At 42.8% G+C, this 22,800-nt stretch overlaps 2 protein-coding genes across 8 annotated transcripts in view; both read right to left on the bottom strand.

The window, feature by feature from the left end:
* Window positions 1-13,458, bottom strand: part of XRN1 (5'-3' exoribonuclease 1) — an 84,129-nt gene extending 70,671 nt beyond the window's left edge. For 6 of the 7 annotated variants that reach the window (XM_065556912.1, XM_065556913.1, XM_065556917.1 and 3 more), the window contains exons 1-6: window positions 13,062-13,458; window positions 3,966-4,198; window positions 1,935-2,032; window positions 1,518-1,627; window positions 1,321-1,431; window positions 1,003-1,085 (exon numbers count right to left, since the gene is read on the bottom strand). In XM_065556912.1, coding sequence (XP_065412984.1) covers window positions 1,003-1,085; window positions 1,321-1,431; window positions 1,518-1,627; window positions 1,935-2,032; window positions 3,966-4,198; window positions 13,062-13,136 — 710 coding nt within the window. In that variant the 5' untranslated portion in view covers window positions 13,137-13,458. The remainder of the gene's footprint in view (window positions 1-1,002; window positions 1,086-1,320; window positions 1,432-1,517; window positions 1,628-1,934; window positions 2,033-3,965; window positions 4,199-13,061) is intronic. The other variant, XR_010590362.1, reaches the window with a different exon arrangement.
* A 5,885-nt stretch (window positions 13,459-19,343) lies between these two features.
* The window catches only part of ATR (ATR serine/threonine kinase), a 79,661-nt gene continuing 76,204 nt past the window's right edge, over window positions 19,344-22,800 (bottom strand). The window contains exons 46-47 of the mRNA XM_008171483.4: window positions 21,500-21,605; window positions 19,344-19,842 (exon numbers count right to left, since the gene is read on the bottom strand). Of these exons, the coding sequence (XP_008169705.2) occupies window positions 19,669-19,842; window positions 21,500-21,605 (280 nt within the window). The 3' untranslated portion in view covers window positions 19,344-19,668. The remainder of the gene's footprint in view (window positions 19,843-21,499; window positions 21,606-22,800) is intronic.

The raw sequence follows: 22,800 nt of genomic DNA, 5'->3' as shown, positions 1-22,800 counted from the left end.
TGGTGCACCTCAGTCCCTCCTATTCTCTGCTTGTGATACACAACTGTTTAGACTCCTGTGGGCTGTAATACCTTGGTTTCATTTTGGTTGCTGGGTTTAGTGTGTGAGTGCTGGAGCCTGTGATATACAGGAGGTCAGACTAGATGATCTGGCCTTAAACTTTATAAAGCATGGTCCAGTCCTTTTGCACTGGAATTTATTTTGGGTTCTTGGCTAGAGCACATCAACAAGAGCTATGTATCTCTTTAGGTACTTACATGGCTCTCATTACCATAGTATCTGAGAGCTTTCCTGTACATACAAGATAGCATGTTCTCTCTCTTTCTCCAGCCCACCCCACCACCAAGAAGTTTAGGATCTGTTTACATGGGGATAGTGATCAGAATAGCTTCCCGTGTGGACACTTTAATACCAGAAGAAGGGGCCTTCTTCTGATTTACCTTTACCTGTAGATTAAAGGAAATTGGGAAAAGGTATTCCTATACTCTGGAATAAGAATGTCCAGAGGGGAGCTATTCTGGAATAGTTTACTCCTCAAATGCCATTCTGGTCAATTTCCCCATGTAGACAAGTCCTTAGTGTTTTGTTTTGTTTTTTTAAATGAACGAATCTATAAGAACAAGACCAATCTATTGTGGGAAATAGTATCAGTATAGTATGAGCTGCCTGCCCTAGGGCACGAAGCCAGAGGCACAATGTGGAGCACTATAGCTCTCAGGATTTTCTAGCAGTTCAGTTGGTATTAGGTTCCACAAGCACCAAATTGCAGACTTTTTTTCAATTTGCTCATTCAGGCAAATAGAAAATATGTATATTAACATAAATATTAATATTTATAAAATAAATTTATATGAATTTATAATATTCATCCATAATCAAATTAAAATACAACAATTACCTGACTGATTAAATATGCAGTCATTTAAAGAAAATAATCTAAGCAACCCTGCATCTTTTGGATCTCCTTTCTTCCTATAAATAAGATTTTTAGAAGCAGTTTACCTCTGGGATTTTTTGCCACCAAACCTGACTTCTTCTCTTAAAAGTGAGAAATGTGACTCATGACTTGTTAATCCAAGCATAATCTGTGGAAATAAGAGATTAAGAAGGGGTTTTATTATTATTCAAGAAGTGACCAGTGTCAGGATATTTCCATGCTCCGTGGTTCCTCATTGTAAATTTTTAGTTTGCCATAAATGTCAAGTTTTTTGTTTAATAATGTATTATAGTCATATATTCCAACAAAATATTGAATAGATGCCCAAGTCACACACATAATAGCCTTTTGTCATTATGAGTATAAAATACATTTGCACATACCAAGTCAGCATCTAAACCATATAGACAATGTCTTGTGTTTGGATCGTAATCAGGCTTTGTTTTCTCTGATCGGATAAATTCCATAATTTTATGCTCTCCTTCACCTGGTGTCTAAATGCAAAGATAAAACAATTCAGTAAACACTATTCTGAAAATACTATTTAAAAAAAAAAAATCAGTAATATAAACACAATAACCTCGTGGCCTGATAAGTAGACAGTTACGCCATGCCAGGATTTGTCTGTGGAAATCTTCATATTTACAAAATACTTCAGATGTTCGTGCAACCTGGCCATGAAATCAGTCCCTAGTAACAGAAATCTACAAGTTACATCTTCTGATACATTGTCATTTTAAGAATTATTCAAAATTCCATTTATACATTTATGAGGGATATTAGCGATTAGTGATAGAAAAAACAATTCATTTTTGCAAAGTGTGGAAGGTGGAGTACTTTTGAAGAGTTTTCGGGTTTTAAATATTAAATTTGGCTGGGATTTTCAAAAGTGCCCAAGTGATTTAGCAGAACAAATCCTATTGAAAAATCAGATGACAGAAAGGCAAAATGATTAATCACAGCAATTCTCCTGTAAATAACCAGCACATTTTCTTACCTGGTGTAATACAATTGGAGTCAAACCTGGCTTCTGTAGGGAGAACGTCTCCTTTTTCTAAAGCCTTCTTTATTTTGTCCTCTGCTTCTTTTGCTGACCTAAAAAAAACCATTGAATTTTACAGTATTGTATGTACACTATTTTTTCCTCAAAAAATTAAATGTAGAGTTCCTTCTTAAAATAAATTAAAAGGGAAATGTAATTCTTAGTCAGTCTTTTAATTTTGTTTTTAGTGCACATAGAAAATAAAGAAGCTGTTTTGAATTTTCTACAGCAAGGATAAGATGTATGCTGCACATATACTAGTAATATATACAGGGCTGAGAAGACCATTTGGGGGCCAATGGGAGGAAAAGAGAACCAGCTGGCAGCAGATAAATGGCAAGTGTCAAAATACTGACTAAGCTAATCTTTCCCCCCTCAGAATTAAAGGACATAGAAGAGAAAATAATTTGTGGACAATCTCTTCATTTTTATCTTGATGCTTTCCTCCCCACTCCCACCTGTTTTTCTTCACATTTTTTCCTGATATTGTTCTATCCTTTTTTAATGTTTTAATTTTTCTTTAAAACCCTCTGGCTTTCTTATTTGTTCTTTTCACATTTATTTTTTATCCACAATTATTCTCTCTCATCTCCTCCTCAACCCCATGCCAATCTTGCCTATTGCCCCACCAATTGTTTTTCTTGTCCTCCCAATGGTCCCCAAATGGTCTCCTCGCATCTCCAAACCTCTGGCTTCCTTCCTTACCCTGCTAGTGACAACAGTAAGAGGCAAGTGAAACCTGAAGAGAAACAGTCTACAGTGAATGGAACTCCCCATAGCACCCACTGGTGAAGAAAAGGAAGTACTGTAGCATCAGTTGTTCAGAACAAAAAGAGGAAATGGCCAGCCCTATCTCCAACTTCCAATATGCCCTGTCAATGTGGCTGCTGTCCCCAAAGTTCACAAAAGCTGCTACGGCAAGCAGTAAACATCAAGATTTTAATGATCTTTACTGTATATGATCTAGATGTAAACTACATTATTTAGCTAGCCTGATGGCCAATGTTACTAGAGTCTAGAATTTTATTAGTTCTCAAACCTCAGTCTCTTTCCCTCCTCCACACTGGCTGTCAAGGAAAACTTCACTATATACAGTGACCACAAAGGCTTCTTTAAGATGGCATTCACAGATTCCAAAAGCAGTCCTATTACTGATTCTTTGTACAGTGATAAACTGGAATATGTAGATTTATAGAAAAACAGTCTTAAAGATGGAAAAAGAAGCAGCACCTATAACTTCTGTTCCCAAAAGATACATGCTGTGCTAGATCACCATTCTTGGGTCCATGCTCCTTTGAATGATCAAGGCACAAATTTTACAAACTCAAAGTTCTAAGCCAGGGGTTCTCAAACTGTGGGTCGGGACCCCAAAGTGGGTCACAATCCCATTTTAATGGGGTCGCCAGGACTGGTGTTAGACTTGCTGGGGCTTGGGGCTGAAGCAAAAGCCCGAGCCCCACCGCCTGGGGCCAAAGCTGAAGTTTGAGAGCTTTAGCCCTGGGTGGTGGGGCTCAGGCTTTGGCTTCAGCCCTGGGCAACAGAGATCAGGTTACAGGCCCCCACCCAAGGCAGTAGGGTTCGGGCTTTGCTCCCCCTCCTGGGGTCGTGCAGTAATTTTTGTTGTCAGAAGGGGGTCGCAGTGCAATGAAGTTGGAGAACCCTTGTTCTAAGCCATTGGTTCCAATAGGAGATGATTTATACTAGCCTCTGCAGTGCTGTGCAAACTGCAAGTTCGCTTCAAAAGCAAAAGATGAAAAGTACTCCCTGGTATACAGGTTTTTTTCAAATGCACTGGCAAAAAATCCTCAGTTCTGATTTATGACTGCCCAGTTATTATTTAACAAAACCCAAACAATGCTATAGTCAAAAGCATCATCATTTAAAACTATGTATTTAATACTTATTTCAATTTGTAAATTTAAAAAATCTCATAAAAATGTGCTGTCCTATGGATTTATAAACAGGGCAACATTAAAATGTTTTCACCTAAAACGTCTCCCACGCTGCTGGTTCATTTTTGCTCTTGGAGCCACTCCATCAACTGCCATGAAGAAAACCTTTCTTGGTTTAATAATGCGAAATAATACTTCCAAGTAGTGAAAAATATCAGCAAAGATCTTATCATCTGAGATTCTGAAGTGAACATCGTCATCATTAGGGTGTGAACACTGATGGATGATACCATTCATATCCAGGTACAAGTTGTCAAATTCTGGAATCTAGAAAAGTCACATATAATATTAGGATATCAAGTTACGTTAGTACTGTTAACAGCACCTATCAATCACAGATCTAGAAAAGGTTCCCTTTCTTCAGTGATAGCTGAAACAATAGAAGCTGCCCTCCAAGGAAGGAAAAGCACAGCAGGACCTGAGCTGTGTGAGCCAAGGCATTTTCCTGGGGACTGATTGTAAAAATAGGGGCTAGGGCATTGATTGGGTCCAGCGGACTGTATCAGAAGGAAAAAGCTGCCAGAAAACCAGCAGACAATGAAAGATATGTAGAGACCATGGCCTTGAGTAGGGAGCAGAGACAGAATTCCTTGGGGCACTGGACTCTCTGGAAAAGGCAGGCTTTCAAAATGTGAGCAAGGAAGCTGTCTGCCATTTGTTCCTACTATTTCCAGGAAAATGGCACTTTGTGTACATTCTTTGTAAATAAACAGAATTGCACCAGAGAAATATCTTGCTCGTATAAATAATGAAGCACGGCTCCAAATATTGGATAACTGTTTCGACCAAAGGGCAACAGTACCATCATATTTTTGTCCAAAAAACATAATACAGACAAGGCCAGTTTGTAAGAAAACATATACCCATTCTGTACACATATCTACTGCTTGATCTGTAAGTACTCCTAATCATAAGTACTCCTGGCAGTTTCAGTAGGACAGTTTCCTCACTTCCTGTGATGACCTGTTGTGTTGTTGCTGAACCATCCTCTCACCTGGGCCAAATAACTTGTAGGGCAGGGGTCGGCAACCTATGGCACACGTGCCAAACATGGCACGTAAGCCAATTTTGAGTAGCACGCTGCTGCCTGCCGCGGTCCCGGCCCCCAGCCCCACTCAGCCCCCCCCCCCCCCCCCACCGCTCTCCCCTGCGGGGGCAGGAGGCAGAAGCTTGGTCCTGCCGCAGCCAAGCTTCCTCCTTCCCCCGCTTCTCCCCCGAGCGTGGTGCTTTCCTGCCCCTCCTCCTCTCCTTCCCTGCGCCGATCAGCTGATGGCCCTTGCGAGGTAGAGGGGGATGAGTGGCAGCGTGCTCGCTTCTCCGTAGAGGAGGCAGAGAAGAGGTAGGGACGGGACCCTGGGGAAGGGGGTGGAACAGGGCATATCCCTGCCAGCACCCTGCCATGAGCCGCTCAGGGCAGGGGGCTGGGAGCACCCCCACGAGCTGAGCACCCCAGCCCTCTGCCCTGACCCCTGAACCCCCCCACACCCAGCCTTCTGCCCTGTACCCCCAACACACACACTCAGCCCTCTGCCCTGACCCCTGAACCCCCCCACACCCGCACTGCCCTCTGCCCTGACCCCTGAACCCCCTACACACACCCAGCTCTCTGCCCTGACCCCTGAACCTCTCCACACCCCCACTGCCCTCTGCCCTGACCCCCACAGCCCCCATCCCTCTGCCCTCACCCACCTCCAGACTTCTGCCCTGCACCCCGCCACACCCTCAGCCCTCTACCCTGACCTCTGAACCCCCCCACACACACCCAGCCCTCTGCCCTGACCCCTGAACCCCCCCAAGTCTGGGGTCCCGGCTGCCAGCCCCTTGCCAGCCGGCGTCCCAGCTGCAGGCCCTGCTCAGCCCACTGTCGTCCGAGGTGAACAGAACCCCAGGCTGGCAGCCTAAGATCAGCATTTTAATTTAATTTTAAATGAAGCTTCTTAAACATTTTGAAAACCTTGTTTACTTTACATACAATAGTTTAGTTATATAATATAGACTTATAGAGAGAGACCTTCTAAAAAACGTTAAAATGTATTACCGGCACGCAAAACCTTAAATTAAAGTGAATAAATGAAGACTTGGCACACCACTTCTGAAAGGTTGCCTACCCCTGTTCTAGGGGAACGTTTCTGGGTTTCCAAGTATCAGGGGGTAGCCGTGTTAGTCTGTATCTACAAAAACAACAAAGAGTTTGGTGGCACCTTAAAGACTAACAGATTTATTTGGGCATAAGCTTTCGTGAGTAAAAACCTCACTTCTTCGGATGCATAGGCTATGCATCCGAAGAAGTGAGGTTTTTACTCACGAAAGCTTATGCCCAAATAAATCTGTTAGTCTTTAAGGTGCCACCAGACTCTTTGTTGTTTCTGGGTTTGCGTTTATAATCCAGAATTCTAGATTTAGGGGAAGCAGAGTACTGGGGAGCATGGAGGAAAGGAAGAGGTAGAGGCAGGCTTAAGACAGAGGTAATACATCTCTAATCTCTAGCAATACCTAGCGTCTTGTTGGATATGGAGCTCGATCTGCAATGTATAAGAATGCAGCTGATGTATGGTGCTCACTAATTATTTTTCTGCACTTCCTGGAATGGCATTTAGTCTCTCTAATAAAGGAACTAATTTTGTGGTCTGAATAAAACTGCACGCCCAAAGTCCATCACATCCACACAGGTACTTGTGGCACCTTAGAGACTAACAAATTTATTAGAGCATAAGCTTTCGTGGGCTACAGCCCACTTCTTTGGATGCATATAGAATGCAAATAGCAGTCAATCTGTTTTTTCACTTCAGCAGGTGAGTATTGTAGCTTTAAGAATGCTTGATAGAGATCTTGTAGGTGCTTAAAACTACAATACCCACCTGCTGAAGTGAAAAAACAGATTGACAGAGCCAGACGAGTACCCAGAAGTCACCTCCTACAAGACAGGCCCAACAAAGAAAATAACAGAACACCACTAGCTGTCACCTTCAGCCCCCAATTAAAACCTCTCCAGCGCATCATCAAAGATCTACAACCTATCCTGAAAGATGATCCCTCACTCTCACAGATCTTGGGAGACAGACCTGTCCTCGCTTACAGACAACCCCCCAACCTGAAGCAAATACTCACCAGCAACCACACATCACTGAACAAAAACACTGACCCAGGAACCTATCCTTGTAACAAAGCCCGATGCCAACTCTGTCCACATATCTATTCAAGTGACATCACCATAGGACCTAATCACATCAGCCATACCATCAGGGGCTCGTTCACCTGCACATCTACCAATGTGATATATGTCATCATGTGCCAGCAATGCCCCTCTGCCATGTACATTGGCCAAACCGGACAGTCTCTACGCAAAAGAATTAATGGACACAAATCTGACATCAGGAATCATAATACTCAAAAACCAGCGGGAGAACACTTTAACCTGTCTGGCCATTCAATGACAGACCTGCGGGTGGCTATTTTACAACAGAAAAACTTCAAAAACAGACTCCAATGAGAGACTGCTGAGCTGGAATTGATATGCAAACTAGATACAATCAATTTAGGATTGAATAAGGACTGGGAATGGCTGAGCCATTACAAACATTGAATCTATCTCCCCTTGTAAGTATTCTCACACTTCTTATCAAACTGTCTATACTGGGCTATCTTGATTATCACTTCAAAAGTTTTTTTTCTCTTACTTAATTGGCCTCTCAGAGTTGGTAAGACAACTCCCACCTGTTCTTGCTCTCTGTATGTGTGTATATATATCTCCTCAATATATGTTCCATTCTATATGCATCCGAAGAAGTGGGCTGTAGCCCACGAAAGCTTATGCTCTCATAAATTTGTTAGTCTCTAAGGTGCCACAAGTACTCCTGTTCTTTTTGTGGATACAGACTAACACGGCTGCTACTCTGAAACCTGAATTTGTTAAATTTCTTTGCTTTCAGATCTAAAATTGAACATTAATCTCTGATAAACATCACCAAACCTTCTTTAGTTTCCCATAGTAATTCCTTCCATACTACCACTGTTCTGGCCCGATTCTTTCCTCTCTTACCCACATTTTACATCAATATTACTCCTTCAACTTCAACAGAATTGCTCCCGACTGACACCAGCAAGAGATGAGAATCAGGCCTTCATGTTTAATGGTTTCTATCTGCATGCAATACCTGCTCATTCTCTATTAAAATACTGTACACACTGGATAGCAAGTAGCCTAGCATGTTGCTGGACTGTAGCAAATATAAAATAGTGAAACATGTCCAGTCTGAATTCAGTTTCATAATAGTCTTTGTAATTAAATGTTAGTATACAAATTATCCTGCACCTTTATGCAATGAAGATAAATAGTGGGAAGAACACTTTATAATATTAATTTAGGCAAACATGTATTTGTACAATGTGTAAAGACAAAAATGTGAATAGTTCCAAGAAATAAACAGAACAGTAGTGATTCTCCTTGTAGTGATTAACTGAATGGGGAAAAAAATCACACCGTACTTGCCAATTATTTAAAAGATATGCAGAATATGCCCTTCTTCCAACAACTATGGAAAATGATGATATAGTTAACATGACATCATTCTGCCGCCTACAGAATGTTTTTAGTTTGAGAGTTCAAAAGGAAGTAGCAGTAATAAAACCAAAATCAAATAACTAACACTAAAAATTTTATTGCTCTGATGGTAAAAGAGGATAAAATAAATTTTATGAGTCAATTAGATTTCGGAGGTATTACTAAGTCAACCTGTCCACACTTGGTAATGCATAATGCCTCGGCAAATTCAATACAGAGAGCACCAAATTATTGATTACTAAAGCCCTAAATGTTCTGGTCATCAAAAATTAATGCTCCATCTTGCTCCAGTTCTTGACTTTGCACTCAGCCAACTGATCACCAGAAACTGTCAATCTGTAGAAGGCACCTCCCCTTCCGGTTCCACAAAATAGACCAAGGGTGAACATTTCATAAATCAGTCTTTCTGCCAGATTCAAAAGGATCAAAACATAGTCTCTCTGGATATATAAGGAATTCTGGGGGTACTAAAAGTTAATTTTCTTTCCTTGAACGCATGGAATTATCTCTTGGTTGAATGATGGATAAAATACTCAGAGTTTTCCTTTATTCCTACTTTTTTCCATGTAAAGAGCCTTAAGATTGGTGGTAAAGTTATATAGAGTCAATCAGCCTATGAAAGTTGACCCCCACAAAGAATCAATCTCCTAACCCTACAAAAAAGCCCACGGAGTCTCGAATTGCTGACATCAACAAGGCTCCCCAGGCTGTAAAGGACTGTATTCCCACAACCAACTTTATGCTGTGATGGTGCTTTGCAGGCTGGCTCCACAAAGGAAGGGGTGGGTGAGCAAGTAGGTTAATACTAGTCCCTTTCCCTATTCCATCTGGTTCTGCTAGCAGTGGCTGCTGCTGAGTTTCTATTCTAGGAGGACACTAGGGACTTCATAAAGGATATCAGATGATAAATTCTACACACTGATATGAATATGAATAAACGTAGTAATTAAGAGCGCTGAGTGAAGAAGAGCGCTGCTTCTTTTTGTTCAGCAAGACTATAGTTAAAAGCAACATCCCTGACACTGGAAAAAAAAGTGGTACAAAAATTAGTTATAAATAACCAGAATGACTGTGTAGATACACGGGGCACTGTGCTAACATTTCAGAGTTCAAGCATTGGCTTATAAAAACATTTTTTTATCTACCTCAGACAGAGCATCTCTTTCACACAGAACATGTCAACTAACACATTTTAACAGTACTTTTTAGGTGTTGTCTCGACCAGGATTTAAAGGTATGAGGTTAGCACATCTTAGCTAACACAGTAACAAGTTCTTTAAGTCTAGTACAGACAAGGCACTGTATATTTTCAAAGGCTGCTCGCTGGTTATATTAAAAGCCCATTCTAACGATAGACTTTTTATCCTACTGTTTCAAAGAAACAACTTACACAGTACAGCCCCAAAGAAGGCATAACTACATGGTTTTCTGCTTAAAAGCAGACTACTCTAAGTGCTCTAAAATCCACCACATGCTTACTTGGATTGTCTTGAAATTTGCTGTACCTTGTGGTTCCTAAAAGTTTCCTAGTTCACGTTAATGTAGTCCTCTTCAAAGAGGACTACATTAATGTGAACCAGGAACCTCTTAGTTCGTGCCCGCAACATCTAAACAGAGGAGTCACAGCGCAGTACTTTGGTGCACATTCCTATTCAGACCTCCATAGTCTAAACTGCATGCCTGTGTAGACATAGCTGAAGTCTCTACTAATCACTCAACTGATCTCAGTTACTTGGCGTACTTCTTAGCTAATCCATAGCATTCAATGTTCCTTTGGGGAAGCAATACTGAAAAAGTTATTAATCTTAGGCCTTGGCTACACTTACCCGGTAGTTCGACGGCTGGAAATCGAACTTCTGGGTTCGACTTATCGCGTCTAGTCTGGACGTGATAAGTCGAACCCGGAAGTGCTCGCCGTCGACTGCGGTACTCCAGCTCGCCGAGAGGAGTACCGCGGAGTCAACGGGGGAGCCTGCCTGCCGAGTGTGGACCAAGGTAAGTTCGAACTAATTCGAACTAAGGTACTTCGAACTTCAGCTACGTTATTCACGTAGCTGAAGTTGCGTACCTTAGTTCGAATTAGGGGGGTAGTGTAGACCAAGCCTTAGAGTCTGTATCTACAGGTCGGCTTGTGCTCAATTGCTGAACCAAAGAGACTGAAATGCGCATATGTAGCAAGACTCTGTCAGAGTCAACAGCCAGAGAATTTTTTGGCAATCTGTTGTCACAGTAACTGGATGACTCAAGTGGACATGCTGTGACCATTAAACCCATGCACAGCTGAATGTGAGCCCTATCCATGGCAGCTTTCTGAGAATGTGTGTTGTACATGTTCCTTGCTCTCTGCCTGCATTCAGCAGGGATCTTATTTTGGAATTTTTGTCCTGAGACCAAAATTTCTTGTTTAAGTGCAATATTTTAGTGTGCTCTAATGTTCATGTAGTTTTAAAAAGCAGTTTTCTAAGAGGCTTGTCCCACATTGGGAATGCAACTTTATTTTAAAAGGCATTTTAAACCATTTTTAAGTAAAAGATTCACTTACACTAGGCTATGTTAAGGAACTACTTTAAGAACCATGTTGAATTTTAAACTTTGTTTGGTTCTGTCTACACTTTCTGGCTAAACTATGTTAGAAATTGGTATAGTCAGAACCACATTTAAATGAGGAGAGGCTTAAGTGTTAAATAATTATGATGCAATAGAAATCAAGGGCCTTGAGTGTACATATATTTGCTCCATGTGGAAGCCAGGTTCAGTTTAATTGAAACCTGTTATTAATCGATGACTTAAGCGAAACTAAAATAAAGCCAGGTCTACACCTAAAAGTTTTGTGGGCATGCTATCAAAAGGCCTAGCATAGACAGTTATACTGATAAAAATAGGGTGCTTTAGCCAATATAGCCTATTTTGCTCACTGAACTGGAATAAACTATACCAGCAGAAGTACTCTTTGGTGGTATAGTTGTATCTACACTAGAAGGGTTTTGCCAGTATAGCTAAACGAGAAAAGTTTTTTTAATTGTAGACAGCCTCATAAAAACCAAAATAAGAGTGTCTACAAAGCCTTCCGAACTGGTTTAACTAAACAGTTTAAAATCACACCTTATGTTAAGTTGGTGCAACTCTGGGCAGATAAAGTCAAAATGAACAAACAGTTGACTGGGAGTATGATAAAGCATCGTTAATAAACATTGTTTTATGCTTTCAACCCCTCTGAGCATCCAGCATAGACTCTGGTAATTTTGAAGACTAGGATATTACTGCCCCTTTATCTAGGGCAGTGAATCTCAACCTGTGGCCCAACCAGCACACAACTTCAGCTCATGTGACATTCTCAGGGCCATACAGGTAGTATATATATATTGTGTGGATGTGGCCCATATAACACAGAGAGCCGCATATGCAGCCCTAAATGATAAAAATGTTGAGAACCACTGATCTAGGACAAGAGATTAGTAGTTTAATTGTCCTTTCATCTTTGAAAGTCTTCTTTTCTGTTTTCCATTCTTTCCTCTTCCTAACTACTTAGGGTTTGTCTACTTGGGGAATTATTCCAGAATAGCTATTCCTGATTAGCTCCATGTGTGGATACTCCTTTTCCAGAATAAGAATGCCTTATTCTGAATTAGTTTAACATGATTTGGAATAAAGCACTCTTATTCTGGAATAAATGCATCCAGACATAGAGCTAATCAGGAATAGTTAATCTGCTTTAAATTCCTACCTTATTCTGAACTAATTTAAATGCATAGACAAGCCCTCCACCCACTAACTATATGATTTTCAACCTCTCTTTAAATTACTTTAAAATATGTAGCTATTCTAATAAACATCATCATGCTGACTACAGCAATATATGTCCACGTTTCCTAATCATATAATAGTTAGATGTCTACTTTATTTACTTTTAGACCACCCTCAATTACTTACATAGAAACAGAGTTGGACCAAGGCTAAGCACTTTAAAAAACCCCACCATGATGTTGTCTTCTACATCCAAGCAATGCTGTCAAGCAAAACAGCTGCATTCTATCTTTTGAAAGGCGCCTTCCAAACGTACCTAGAAGGGTTGCTGGTGAAGCTAGTGGGGGTTGCTAGCAAGTTTATTATGCTGTGTTATAAAAGGCCAAACTAAGAAGCTGCTGAGCTAGACCTAGACGTGTTCCGGGAAAGAAAAATAAATCAACGAACATAAGCGGGAAGGCGACTAGGAGGCACTGCTCTCCCCATAACGGCAGGGCTGGCACCAGCCCCAGCCTCCCAGCAGCTGTGTTTGCGGAGGCGTGTCAGCGGGGCCCGCTTCAGAGCTCGCTCCCTGGCACCGTGGCCTGCGGGGAACCCTCGGGAGCGGCCTGGCTCCTCACAGGGACGAGGCAGGTCAGCGCAGCGCCAGAGAGCCGGGCACGGGCCCGGAGCCGTTAGCGGTGCCGGGCCCGCGCTGGCTCCCGGCCGCCCTCCGCTGTGAGCTGGCTGCGGCGAAGCACTGGGACACCCTCCCGTACCCGGAGAGCGGCGGGGACAAGGCGGGTGCGCACCCCCCAGCCCGCTACCCCGGCCCAGCGCGCTCACCTGATGCTCCTTCAGCACCTGGCTGAGGCAGGGATACCGCTCCGAGACCCACCGGTAGAACTTGGGGACCCCCATGGCCGCCGCCTACCCCAGCCCGACCGGACCCAAACAGCCCTTCCCCCACAGCTGGCTTCCTTCCGGCGCGTCCTACTGACAGCCAGGCCGCCCAGCCACCACAGAGAGCGGCGCAGAGCGGCTCTACCCCACCCATAGAGACGGAGGCAGAGACAGAGCGTCTTTCCTCATAACCTTCTCTCCCCCGCCGACGCTGGGGCAGCGCTGCGGGCAGGGGCAGGTGCAGGAGCTCGCTCGCTCGCTCCCTCCCCCCACCCGCAGGGAGACGAGCCAGCGCAGCCTGCCGGTGTAGCACCACAAAGTGCTCCCCTCCCCTTTTGCTACTGGGAGCGGTTTCTGCCACGCAGCGTAGCAGTTTGGTAAACTGTTTGTTAAATTGCTACCGCCTGTCCATGGGGTTGCGAATCAGGAGGGGATGGGGGATGTGGTCAAAAATGATCCCGATCTGCTTCCTGACCGGAGTGGCCATTCATTGCATTCGTGAAAGGGGAGGTAGTGTTGTGGCCCCTTTTCATTTTTTCCACTGGCTGCTCCTTGCTTAGTTCCAAGAACTGGGCTGCTCATGCACCTGTCACTGGTCCAGGGATGGTTGCAAAACGGGAGGGATGGGGTTGTGGTGGAAAACACTCCCGGTCTGCTTCCTCCTGGCTAATGTGCCAAATTGATCTGTTGCATGATTGAGGCATACTGTTTCACTTTTTTGTGTGTGAATCCGTGAAAAGGAAGGTAAGGTTTGGGGGAACGGCGCATGCCCCTGAGCCCAAGGTGAGACCACAGTGGCCCCTTTTCATTTTTTCCACTGGCTTCTCCTTGCTTAGTTCCAATGACTGGGCTGCTCATGCACCTGTCACTGGTCCAGGGATGGTTGCAAAACGGGAGGGATGGGGTTGTGGTGGAAAACACTCCCGGTCTGCTTCCTCTGGGGGGATGGTTGCAAAACGGGAGGGATGGGGTTGTGGTGGAAAACACTCCCGGTCTGCTTCCTCTGGGGGGATGGTTGCAAAACGGGAGGGATGGGGATTTTTGCCCTTCAGCCCCTCTTCTGCCGCTAGCTACAGTAGCTTGAACCCCCCAGGCCAGTAAAATTCTGCCCCCTGCTCAGACCCTGACAGCCCCCCCGCTGCGATTTGCCCCCCTTAATCCTTTTAAACCCCCCCAAAGAGGAGGTAGCAAATCGTTAGCAGAAGTAAGGGCAGAGAGAGGTCAGAGAGAGGGCAGTGGCTACAACGAAGGTTACTGGGCATGCTCAGTTCGACTGAGCATGCTCAGTACACCCAAAGTAGCAAAACGGGAGCGGGAGCACTTTGTGGTGATACACCGGCCGGGCGCCCCTGACTCTCGTGAGTGACCCCGCTCTGAATGTGCCGGGGCGTCCTCCGCGCTGGGATAGCGCAGACCTGCCGGGGTTAGCCCGTTCGGGGCGGCAAGGGGCCACCTCGTCAGTGAGAGACGCGGCCCTTTCTGCCTCGACCGCCCGTGTAGTAGCCCAAACTCAGACTGCTCCCTGGCAGAATTTCCTGTGCCACTACACCGGCGCTGCGGTTAGTGAGTCGCAAAGGTGAGGTATGGACATCTGTCCACCAGCAGCTGGGCACAAGCATATCCACCAGCAGGCACAAGTTTCAGGGCCGCCCAAAGGTGGGGGCAAGTGGAGCAATTTGCCCCAGGTCCCGTAGGGGCTCAGCGAGCCCTGGCCCATCGGCCGTCCGGGTCTTCGGCATTATTTCGGCAGCAGGGGGCCCTTCAGTCGCTCCGGGTTTTCGGCGGCGGATCCTTCAGTGCTGCCGAAGACGTGGAGCGACTGAAGCCCCCCCCCCCCCGCCGCCGAAATGCTGCCAAAGACCCGGACTGCCACCGGGTGAGTACAAGTGCCACAGCTCCCCTGCTTTGCCCCAGGCCCCCTAAATCCTCTGGGCGGCCCATAGCAAGACATCAGCCTAGCGCTGCCAAAGGTACAATGATCTATGTGAGCCTCGCAAAACTGGTATGAAAATGTACAAACCCACGTGCCATTCATCCACCTTCCCCTATAATGCTTGTACAAAACCAAACCCCACTCACCCTGGTTGAGTGGAGCTTGCCTATGCTAGGGAAACAACTGAAACTGTTCCCCTGCTTAACAAAGGCCTAAGCAATGCTAAGAGCTGAGCTGCAGGTAACTCAATGGCTACAACTGCTTGGCTCAGCACCATGCTATCTAACCCTGCTGGGAAAAGAGCTAATAAACAGGATGCTGAAAACAGCATTAGCAATCAAGAAGCTTTTCAAAACTTTTCCAGGTGTAGATCAGGCCTGGGGAGCAGAATGTTGCAAGGCAGATCTAAATAAGGAGCTGAGCTAGATATGAACCAAGGACTGGAAGGCTCCCATTAGGTTTCCTGGATCACTGAGTTACTTACACCAGGGATCAGCAATCTTTGGCACACAGCTCACCAGGGTCAGCCCCCTGGTGGGCCGGGCCGGTTTGTTTACCTGCTGCGTCCGCAGGTTCGGCTGATCGCGGCTCCCACTGGCTGCGGTTTGCCGCTCCAGGCCAATAGGGGCTGCGGGAAGCGGCGCAGGCCAAGGGATGTGCTGGCCCTGAGAAGTGTCCTGGGACCTTGCTTTGGTCATGTTGTCATGTCACCTGGTACTAAACACCATCTTGGACTTATAGTGATTTTCCACTAAAAGGAGGGGCAGGTCTTATGTAAATTCTATGTAAGGCTGGGGAGTAAATTGATCTTGGTTCACTCTTCACTGAATCCCCACCCAGGATGACAGCTGGAAAGATCTACAAAAGAAAGACAGCGGGGGTAAGATGAGCCCTGTCTGGAAAAGGGATCTGGTCTCTGAATATTGTGTCTGAAGATTTAAGCTGCAAGCAGGGTAGCTAACCTGCATTCTGCCCAAAAGCAACATTTAGGGTGAGAAATTACTTCTTGAAACCAGTCTCTAAGATTTTAAGCTTCATATTTGTGTTTTATTTGCTTAGTAATCTGCTTTGTTCTGTTTGCTATCCCTTATAATCACTTAAAATCTGTCTTTGTAGTTAATAAACTTGTTTTTATTATAAAAGCCAGTTTGTGCAATTTATAATTTAAAACTGGGGCAAGAAGTTGTGCATATCTTCCTCCCCATTGAGGGAGGGGGTGAATTTATGAGCTTACATTGTATAGAGTTCTCTACAGTGCAAGACATTATTATTTTGGGTTTATACCCCAAAGGAGGTGTGCATGTGAATGTCCAAGCTGATTCCTCCCACACAGAGCTAATCTCAGTGTCTCTGTGTCCACTTGCAGCTGGGTGTGTCCCTACCTGTGTGTATGCCAGAGAAAGCTTGAGGGCCTGGCACAGCTAATACAGGGTGAAGAAACCCAGGTTGGTGGAACTGGCAGAACGAATGGGACCCTAGCACATCAGGTGGCATCCCAGATGGGAGGTCCAACCTGTCACAGTGGGATTGTTTCCAGCTTCTTCCTATCATAGGCACTGGTCATCAGTTGTGTGCAGAAGTTCCTTTTCCCTCCTGCACAGTTGTGCAATGCTGCACAGCACCTTTTACATTGATATCATGGAGGCATCAGCTAGGCTCATGCCCAGCAGAAAATACAGCTTTGCAGCATCACTCTGTGCTGTGACTACAGCACAGTGGGTTCCCCTGTAGCTTTTGGTCACTTGGCCTTATGGTTTCCGTTCCCAGGAAGAGGCTACCCTTTCACCAACCTACCCAGAAGGGTTCTCCGTTGGCCCCCTTAGGGAGGACAGAAGAGGAATTAGAAGGGAAAGGAGGAAATACCAAGGATGAAGGGTACCAGGGAGAGATGAGATATTGAATTGAGAGAAGAAACTAGCATCTGTACACAAGGTTTTAGGGATGACTGCATAAGAAGCAGAGAATGGAGAAGGAGACATCTGAAAAACACACAAATTCCTTTAAAAATTAAAAAAGAGAAAGAGAAACAGAAGGAACAAATAAATAAGGCAATACTGAAGAGGATACAGGTATTTAGAAAAAACAGGGCTCATAAGGGACTGGGTATAAACTGCATAGTTAACTATAGTTATAGTTCAAACGTATAGATCTTAATCAGAATATGTAAAACAGTATAAGAACCTCCAAGCTAGCTTTAGCTCGACAGTGTTATTTACATTTCAATTTGATATATCATACATCATCAATTTGATGCATTCAATTTGATGTATCATACACTTATTGTAGTATAAAAATTACCCAGCATAGGATCCAAGTGATGGCATTTTAAAAACAAATATACCTGGAAGCAGGTTTGGGCAAGCTAATGTATTCACAGGACGGCATTAATCCATTTCAGCATCATCTTTAATGTTCTCTTATTTTAGATGACCGTCCAGGTTCCCAGGAGAACAATGGCAAAAAGATATTTAGAGTTTTGCATAGTATTTAAATTCAGAGGGGCATTGCAACCTATTGGAAATTCAGATTAACTAGGAATGACTATTTGCATCTGGCTGCAGAACAATAGCTGCTACATTAAGGACTATTACACATGTATACCTGCCTCTTTAACAGAAGAAACTTTCAAAAATTATATACTAGATTTGCCACAATATTTTCTAGCCCAGTGTCACACAGTTAATACTTTCTTTTTTTACTGATTTAGGAAGCACTCTGGACATTTGTTTCTCCCATCAGTGAAAACTGAATATATTCAAAGACACATTACTTACTTTTGTTTCTAGAAAAACTGTCTCTGACTTGAGTGGGAAATAACAGGGGCTGGAAAATTGCTTCACATGGGAAAACCTACAAGAAAGCAATGCGAAATAGATTTGCCAACAGTGGAGGAAACAAGGGGTTCTGTCCAGATGCTAAAAGCAGGGGGTCCTGTGCCTGAGCAATGTCTCTGAGGGGCTGCTCTTTCTGCAGCAATGGAGTCACTGTGCTAAAGATTCCTCTAACCACTTCTCTACGTTTTCCCTTAATAGGGTTTCACAGTATGGCAGGCTGGGGGCAAGGACGTTAGTGCAGCTTCAGGATACATTAACATTTTGGCAGATTCCCCACATTATGGTTTGGTCATGAGTTTGCCCCTCCCCACCAACAAAAAGATTTCTATGGTGTGAAGGGACAGTAACACAAAGGCCCCTCAATCCCTTTACTTTCAGAAGGATGGAGATCCAGCATGCGTGGAGGGGCTATTATGTGCACAGATCCCAAGGAATGATTCTCTCCATTATAATGTATTACTCCTACTGCACCATATATGTTCATGACACTTCACAGACAAATTCTAGATCTCTGCCCCAAAGATCTTAATTTAAGTTAGATAATACATATGCAAAGAGCAGGGAATTAGAATACAGGCCATCTGATTACTTTAATTCAGATTATGTATGCACCTTGTAATTCTAGGTGGGTTTTTTTTGGTGGGGGTGGGAAATGGGAACAGTAGAGATGGAGTGTTATTTTCAAATGGTGCTCAGGGGCAACAATGGTCATAGTATAACACATTTCATTCTATTTGGGTTCTTAGTGGAAGGCTATAAAAAGTGTTTGTGGGGGCTGAGGACTTTCTCAAAGTAAGGGGGGTTGAGTGCACAAAATGATGTTTTCTAGCATAGGGGAGGGGTGTAAAAACAAGAAAGTACAAGTAAAAGAAGGAAATTAAGGGCATGAATGATCTCAGTCACTTCAGAAGGCTAAATCAGGAAATGCTATTGTTTTCAATTGGAGGAGTTTGTGCGTTATAAACCTGCCTCTTGGTGACACACGCCATATTATGCTCTACTGGGTGGTTTAGAGGAATGAAAATAGGTCAAACAGGTGCTACTAGTTGATACAATAGTTTGAAATGCCTGAGGGCTTCCCATGAGCAATAGCAAAACTTCACAGAAATCTAGGTGAGAATGAATATCTTGCAAAAAAGTTTCTAATTTTGGAAAAACCCTCTGAAATAGGTACATGAATACAGTTACAGCTAAAAATCCCATTTCAACCATGTTGATATAAAATTCCATTTTATATACATTCTCTTTTTTAATATCAACTCGTCTCCTACAAAAGAAATTAATTAGAAACAGAATAAGTTTATCTCCCTCCCTTAAAAAATATATATATAAAAAACATTTTATAAAACTAATTTGACCCTGCTTAGATGTGGGAGTATACATACACATTCATAAATATTGTAGATGAATGCAAGTATATAGGAAACCACACACCTGCATCATTGAGATGACTGTATATTCTGTTTAGTAGTTCATTTATTGTATTCTGTATACATAAAACAGAGTCTCCATAAATACAAATATCTATGTATAAATGTATGTATCTTCAAACTCATACAATGCAATGAGTGCATTTATATATGTATACAACATACACAGCATATGTACTACAACTATATAGTATATATTACATAGACTGCATATTAAGTTGCAATATAGATATGCCCAAAATCAGAAATCAACAAAAGTAGTAATTGTAGAAAATATTACAGTGACTAAAAGAATTCAACAACGTTTTGTTTAAAAAAAAAATTATAGCAGCATAAGTTGTAAAGGCAGTATTTCACATATATGGAGCCCAGCCCATGTACATCTGGCAGAGCAGGTTCTCATTGTTTGCTTCTTGAATAAGGTAATGAACATGCCCTTCAATAGACAAGGGCAATCCTTTTACCCGGTTCCTAGTCTTAATCACACCCTGTAGCCGCTGTTCTATGTCAAGGACATGAGTCTTGGCCTACGAACAAGGAAAAAGAAAACTTAAAATTCATATGTCCATACATTTGTCACATCTGTAACAGAAACCGTTCCTGTTCTTCCAAATAAAATTTTGGACAATTACAGCATGTATTCCAGATCCCACATAAACAGATTTAATATACAAATATCTATGAACTTTTTCTGAAAATAGTTTGAAGAAAATGAACAAAGTAAATCATTCTCAAGGACTGATTGCTTGTTGGGCAAGAGATAGCCTTAGCATTACTTTTACAACAAGACCTTATCAAAGATTGAATAAGCTATTGCACCACCTCTTGAAACAAGTAGCAATGAAATGTGGTTTATTCTATATAAATCCTTTCATTATCACAATATGCATATGGCTCAGTAACACAGAGGCCAAGAGTCAACTGTAGTCAAAAAAGTATGTTCCAGAAAACGTTCAAACATATTATGTTCAGAAAAGCAATTTTTTACCTGAAAATGGTGGGGTGTTTTTTTTTTTGACTGATCTAATGTGGGCCAGATTGGAAGAGTTTTCCTCTGATGTCAAAAAATGAGTCTGCAAGTATGAACCAGACTTGAGCCAAATAAAGTATTTTGACTAATTCTCAACAATGAAAACAGGCAAAACACACAACTATTATGCCATACACATACACTTACACTGAAAGAAGCTATATATTCCTTAAAAGATCACTCATTCATTTATCTTGTATATTGTATAACACACAAAAAACTACGTTAAAAGAACAGTAAGACTGTACGGTCAAGCTCTTAAGAGTTAGGAAATGCCAGAATTAAAGTTGGCTGTACAAACTTACTTCAGTCCCCTTATACTAACTCAGCCCCATTATGATACAGACTTTAATTACATGCTTGATGCTGCTCACATACCCTTTCCCCCCCACAGGATCTCATATCTTGGAATCTCTTGCTTACATTATCCAAATTTAGATCATGAACTCTAGCCAGCGTCCCCATAAGGCACAGAAATTTTCAAGACAATCCATGTAAGCATGTGAGTTTTACAGTACTTAGAAGAGTGGACCTTTGAACAGACAATGCTGCTCAACCATAACTACTGCAGAGCTGGCACTCCCGAATAATGTTCTTTAAATGTAGTTTTATGTGTATAACTTGCTAGGTTGTTAAAAGAGCAAGAGACTCCAATCCAGACTCTGAGCCAGAGACTGGGTTCCATTCCAGACTCTGGAGGGGACTGTGCTCTACTGGGTTAAGATACACTGATGGTAGAAACAGCGGAATCCATAGCACAGACAGGGCTCAAGTGGCATCAACACCATGTCATCTAGTAGCTTTGGATAACGTGTTGGTAAAAATGCATGAGCTCTCTCTACACTAAGCTTCCATGACAGATGGAGCTGCACTTACGGGTCCTAATTTTACCAGTATAGACACAGCCTTAGAGAATGATGCTAAAAAGGTACAGTAGGTCTCATGAAGGTTTTTATTGAAATATCAGTCTCATATTTTAAGGATTAAACAACAGCAAAGAGATATTTAATAAAAAACAGCTGGAATAGATTTAGAAGAAAAAAACCCAGGAAAGTAAAGCTCTGCATAAATTAGAACAAAACAATTGATGATACTGTGAAATATAAAATAATGAAATGTTAGTTCTAGAGTAGATCAAACTTCTTGCAACTGACCTTTTCATTGACAACTTCCCCAGTTTCATTCACCTGTGCTTTTGTATTACCTTTCACTGGTTTACTCCACTCTACAAGGGGATCGTGGATAAAAGTCTTCAAGACACTAAAAACATACAAACAAAATAAGTGTTCATTATGTGGGAAAAGGATTAGTTATAAACTTCTTTTGACCATGAAAATTAAATAGAATCTTTTGACTATTAACTTTAATTTTTAAAATGCAAGACACTTTTTCTGTTTGCTAAAATAAAACATTACTGCTTAATATTCATAATTAATCATCTATAATTCTTTATTTCCTAAAGGAAGGAAAAACATTAATGAAGCCCCTCCTTTTATTTTAAAGAGTCTATTTCCTTTACAGTTCTCTCCACAGTATCACTACTGGTAATTTCATAAAGGTTAGCTTTGTCCATGACTGCAGTCATAAACAACACAATTATTCTTTTGAATCTGATCTTGTATCCTCTAACAGCAGCTTTTGCAATTAAAATAACAGAGCAGCATACCTTTCAGAAGGCAGTAAAAATAATGGCTTTATTACTCGTCTGGATAGGTTAGTGGAACAGTAATGTAACTGACAGCCCTCAGAACATGAGCTATCTTCCATGTTTCTCTGAGAGAAGATCTTAAATGTGTTCTCAAGTTAATGAACAGTCTAGTGAAATATGTAGCAAGTGTGTGGCAACTCCAGGAAGTAAAAGCAGATTATAGAACATCCAATTTAAGCACGAATCCTCTACAGACTCTTAGTCTGTATTACAATTAATCCATCATGATTTAAATATTGGCAGGCCAAATGCTCAGAAATGGGATACAAGCACAAAGGAATAAAGACACTCTATGCCTGTCATCATTACTGCGCATCACGGATTCAACTCACAATGGATCAAATTTTGGTGCCCTTAACCAAACAAAACTAACATTTATTTAATGGACATTTTGTATAACGAAGGACTCCACCGTTTGGCTCCAAGTGAATATTAAATATAAAAATTGCCATTTTAATGTAGGGTTACCATATTTTGAGTGTCCAAAAGGAGGACACTCCACGGGGCCCCGCCCCCGGCCCCGCCCCAACTCCACCCCTTCCCCAAAGTCCTTGCCCCAACTCCGCCCCCTCCCCTGCTTCCCGCGAACATTTGATTCGCGGGAAGCCTGAAGCAGGGGAGGGAGGAGGCGCGGCCCCAGTCTGCCCCCCCCTCTCCGGCGTCTCCAGCCTGGGTCGGCTCGGGCCCTTGGGTGCCGGCCCCGGGCCAGCCCCCGGCCCCCGGCTCAGCACCGCCGGCCCAGCCCCG

The sequence above is a fragment of the Chrysemys picta genome, chromosome 9 (assembly GCF_011386835.1).
Source record: "Chrysemys picta bellii isolate R12L10 chromosome 9, ASM1138683v2, whole genome shotgun sequence".
Taxonomy (NCBI): Eukaryota; Metazoa; Chordata; order Testudines; family Emydidae; genus Chrysemys; species Chrysemys picta.
This window is presented reverse-complemented; position numbering and strand designations above follow the sequence as displayed.